The 4,478-nt window shown below is 53.2% G+C and overlaps 1 protein-coding gene across 1 annotated transcript in view; it reads right to left on the reverse strand.

Annotated features, from left to right (window-relative positions):
• MGAT5B (mannosyl (alpha-1,6-)-glycoprotein beta-1,6-N-acetyl-glucosaminyltransferase, isozyme B) overlaps positions 1–4,478 on the reverse strand; it is a 71,216-nt gene that overhangs the window by 14,577 nt on the left and 52,161 nt on the right. The window contains exon 11 of the mRNA XM_003786573.2: positions 2,640–2,770. Coding sequence (XP_003786621.1) covers positions 2,640–2,770 — 131 coding nt within the window. The remainder of the gene's footprint in view (positions 1–2,639; positions 2,771–4,478) is intronic.

The following is a 4,478-nucleotide window of genomic DNA, read 5'->3' on the forward strand; positions in this document are numbered from 1 at the left end:
TAGGAACATGCAGATTTGAACTACAGAAACATAACCATTTCCATGCCTGCTAAGGACAGCTAAAATTAAAAGACTGACCACCCAAGTGCTGATGAGCTGGTGAAGTCGGTCAAACTGTCTCACACAGAGGGTAGGACTCTAAGATGGTATGAACACTTTTCTTGAAAATTTAAACATACTTCCACAACACGACCCAGCCATTCTGCTCCTAGGTATTTACCAAGAGAAATGAAAGCATGTTTGTACAAAATCCACCTAAAAAGCAAGTCAAAACTCCCTGAGCTGCAATTCAAACCTGGGCTGCACCCTGCAGGGTGAAAAGCTATGAGTTGGCTCACCCAGAAGACTTGCTGAGGGCCTGAGGCAGCTCCTCCAGTGGTAGAACCGGGGACCTAAACCTGCCTGTCCCTCCCCACTCTCCTCCCTCTATCCCTCACTGCCAAGCCCTGCGACTACACTCCAATAAAATAGAGGCTGTGCTTTCTGGGGAACCTAGAATAAGATAGGCCTGCTTAGCACAAAAGTCACCAAACACCTCACCCAGTCCGTGAGTCCTCCTCTCCTTAAAGATGATAAATAAATGACCTCTTGTCCTCCCTCCTCTGCCTCTCTGCCACCTGGTCCCCTGAACTCTGGAAGGCATCTGTCCCACAATGCTTTCGTTTTTCTCTTCATCCAGCCGCCTCTGACTTCCTTTGGTTACAAACACCCAGCCAAGTTGTCTTTTTCTGGAAGTGGCTTCTTTGAGGTCTCTTGCTGAACAATTGCTCAGGGCTATCACGGAGTTTCCTGAGCTAGAGATAAAACCTTTCTCTTCCCAGGCCTCATAACCCATCCTTCTCTCGGGGAAGTTTCTTAATAGGGTTTTCTGATAAAAGCAGACACCACGTGGTCCATTTCCCTTAAACCTTGCCCTCTTCCCCCAGTGCACAGGGCTTCTTGGGCCTCCCTGGCAACCACCACAAAGGCGTCAGTGTCACCTCCCAGCCCGTCCCTGCACCCTGGGGTGAGCTCTGATGTCTCAGCAAAAGTCCTGGACCCTTATTCCTGCCTCCAAGGCTTCTCTGCTGCTCTGTAATATAGAAAGAACTGGGGACCTGTGCAGAGTCAGGGCTTTACAGCCCGCTGTGCCTTGGCTGCTTAGTTGTAGAACGGGTATGAAGACACGTGGTCCCTGCCCCACGGTGGGAAGGTCAAATGAGAAATGCACCTGGTGTGGAGCATGACGCCCAGCACGTGGCAGGCAGGTGAGCACAGCAGCCTCTTGGGCCATGGCAGCACAGACTGGGACATGTCCCCCAAACTCTCTTCCCTCCTCTTTCCTCAGTCAAAGAACCAGAACAGAGCTGGGCACAGCTGAGCTGAGCTGCCTGGAATAGAGCCACTTCCAAGCACCCCTGGAAACTGGGCGGGCGGCATGACTGAGAAGAGCAGGTGGCAGCATGAGTGAGAACATGGCCCACAGTGCTGTGCCCAGTGCTGCTCCTCCCTGCTGCTTGCTGACTGGAATGCAGATGTAGTGACTTCAGTGATTGTGGCCATCTTGAACTTTGCGGCCAGACTGGGATACAAACTGACCATGGTGGGTCAGCAGGGTGAGACAGGCCCAAGGAGCGCCACACCAGCTCTGGACTGACCACCTCAAAACTTTGCAAACAGGAAAATATATATATATTTCCACCTTGTTGAAATCACTATTATTTTGAGCTTTCCTGGGACAGCCAGACCTAACCCTAACCAACAGTTGCAAGAATTATCAGCTACGATGATCACACGATCACGCACCAGGCTTGACGCAGGTGCAGAGGCAGCTTGAGATATGTTTCCCACAACCAGCAGCTTTATTAGGACCCTGACCTCATGCCACCTGCCTCATGTCAATGACCTGTCCTACTCTGGTCCTGCTCACTCCTAGGAGCTTCCCTGTGACCATGCCAAGTGGGACTTTGACCTCCAAGTTCCTGCCTACCCCTCACAGAGGGACCCAGGGAAGACTGTGCCTAGGACCCTGCTGTCCCCACCACCTTCTTCTCCACCTGGGTTCATCCACAAGAGCCACAAACCCCATAGACCCCAAAGTCAGGGGACCATGGCCAGGGGAGCCCCCACTGAGTAGGGAGGTGGGGGAGCAGGAGGTCAGGCAGCATTCGGCGAACACTTTCCATACCTGGAGCTGTCCCATCCCCAAGGAGAGCACAGGGAACAGAGGAGAGAGAGCAGGTTAGTGACCGGTTAGCAGCCAACACCCCATACAGGTAGCTCTTCTCAGGGCCCCCCAGCCCTGAAGGTGGGCTCTAACCTCTGACCCCCTCCTGCTTCTCTGCCTCTCACCCCACAGAGACCCCATGTTTGGCCAAGCCTCCTTCCTGGGCTGGCACTGTTTACTGATGGTTCCTGGGGAGGGTGGAGGGTTTAGTCAGAATGCTCAATTAAATAATCACTTGAGTTTATTGCTAAGTGGGGGGGGGCAGCTGTCAGCCCCCAGGCTGGGTGTCTGTACATGGAAGGTAGGGACCTCTTCCCTGAACTCTCAGTGGAAGACACTTCCCACCTCCCGTTGCTGGGGGCTGTCAAGAGAGCCCCATGTTGGAAGCACCAATGCCAGGGCGGGCATCAGCAGCAGGCGGCAGCCGGCTCACCTTCCAGATACTCGCCTCCTTGCCGTACACCACGGCCATGTTGCTGGCCTTGCCGCCTTTGATGAGCTGCTTCTCCGTCTCGTTGAGCTCCTCAGACACGAAGCCCATGAAGGAGTTGTCCGGGGTGTGAGCTGCAGCCCGATCGCGAAGAAGGGAAGAGGGTTACCGGACAGCCAGGGACACACCCCAGGTCTCCCTTGAGTGGGTGGGAAGGGGGTGTGAGGTGGAGGTCTGGTGGAGAGAGAGTGTCCTTTCACAGAGACTGTCATAAAGCTTGGAGTAGAAGGAAACCCAAGAGATCATCTATCCCCGGCTCCTTTTCAGCTGATGAAGCTGAGGCTTCTGCCCTCCTCAGGGCCCCTGGGCCCCAAGCTTCACCGCACCTGCATCTCATCTCTTCTGGCCCTCCATGTGTACCTGGCAGCTGAGTGCATCATCCCAGGGGGAGGAATTTTTTTCCATCTTCTCCACCCAAACCCTGGCCCAGGCCACCATCCCCTCTCGCAGGGGCAGGATGAGAGCTGCCTCCCCTCCCTGTGGCTCTCTCCTGAGTGATCCTTTCTAAGAGTGATCCTCTCTAATCTACATCTCATCAGATCCCTCCCTGCACAAAACCCCCCAAACCAAGTCCCCACAACAACCTCGGCCCACCTGCCCACCCAGACCCTGCTCTCCATGCAGGGCTGTGTTCGGCGGCCTGCAGAGGTCTCTCCCAACCCGGCTACTTGCGGGACACTTACTTGCTCTATTTTTTTGTCATTACTCACTGACCAGATCTTAAATTATGTATTTATCTGTTCATTTATAATTGTCAGAACATGAGCCCCCGAGGACAGCGCTTTGTTCTATCCACTTCTGTGGCCTCTGCTCCTGACGCAGAGCCTAGGCTAGCTGAGAAGGGTGGACAGGACATCTTCCCTCACACCTCCCAGCAAACCACCCAGCTTTTGCCCCTTCTGCCTGAACTGCCCTCCTGCCTCTTCTTGGAAGAAAAAATCCTAGTCAGCCTTCCAGGCTCCACTCATACATCACCACCTCCCAGAAGCTTCTGCTGGGGTCCCCATGACAGTGGCCAAGTCTCTGTTAGAGCACCTGGGGTCCCCATCTGCAGTGGCCAGGTCTCTGTTAGAGCACCTGGGGTCCCCACCACAGCAGCCAGGTGGTCTCCATTAGAGCACCTGGGGTCTGTTAGAATACGGAGCACCCTGGGACCTCCTCACTGTCTCCCTCCCTCATTCGCCCCTGCAACCCTACACACCGGGGCCAGGGAATGCATTTTATCTTCTGCTCTAATTCCATGGCTGTGCTTAGAGCACCGTGACCAATTAGCTGTCTGCCAGGGAGGGCTGGAGGGCAGCCTGAGAGCCATCCATTTTTAGGGCATAGGACCTCTCCCTATTGTGCACGAGGATCTTGAATAAAACGTTTATTGAATCCAATTATATTTAATCTACCTTCCCGCGTGGAAGAGGCCATGATGAGAGAGGACATGGGTGGCAGCTGAAAATCCTTAGAGTTCCCAGAACAGTCTTGATTCCTGATACCTTATTTCTTCATTTCAGATACACATTTTCTATGTTTTTAATATCTCCCAAACTCGGATGTATGTTTTAATCAAAGGCATAGATTTAACATTCTACTCACACCTCAAGGCCCACAAAAAGTTATAATGTGTAACTGGTGCGTCTTAGAAGAGAATATGGTTTCCTGTCAAAGTAGCCCCCAGAGCTCACAGATTCTTGGGTCTGAAAATCTGACCACCATATGCCCAGAACAAAGCGATCTCTGCTCTAGAGCTTCAGGGAGCCTAAAGCGGGGCCCCAGAGTTCTTTCTGTGGG

This window comes from Otolemur garnettii, unplaced genomic scaffold (assembly GCF_000181295.1).
Source record: "Otolemur garnettii isolate 467f Iridium unplaced genomic scaffold, OtoGar3 scaffold00018, whole genome shotgun sequence".
Taxonomy (NCBI): domain Eukaryota; kingdom Metazoa; phylum Chordata; class Mammalia; order Primates; family Galagidae; genus Otolemur; species Otolemur garnettii.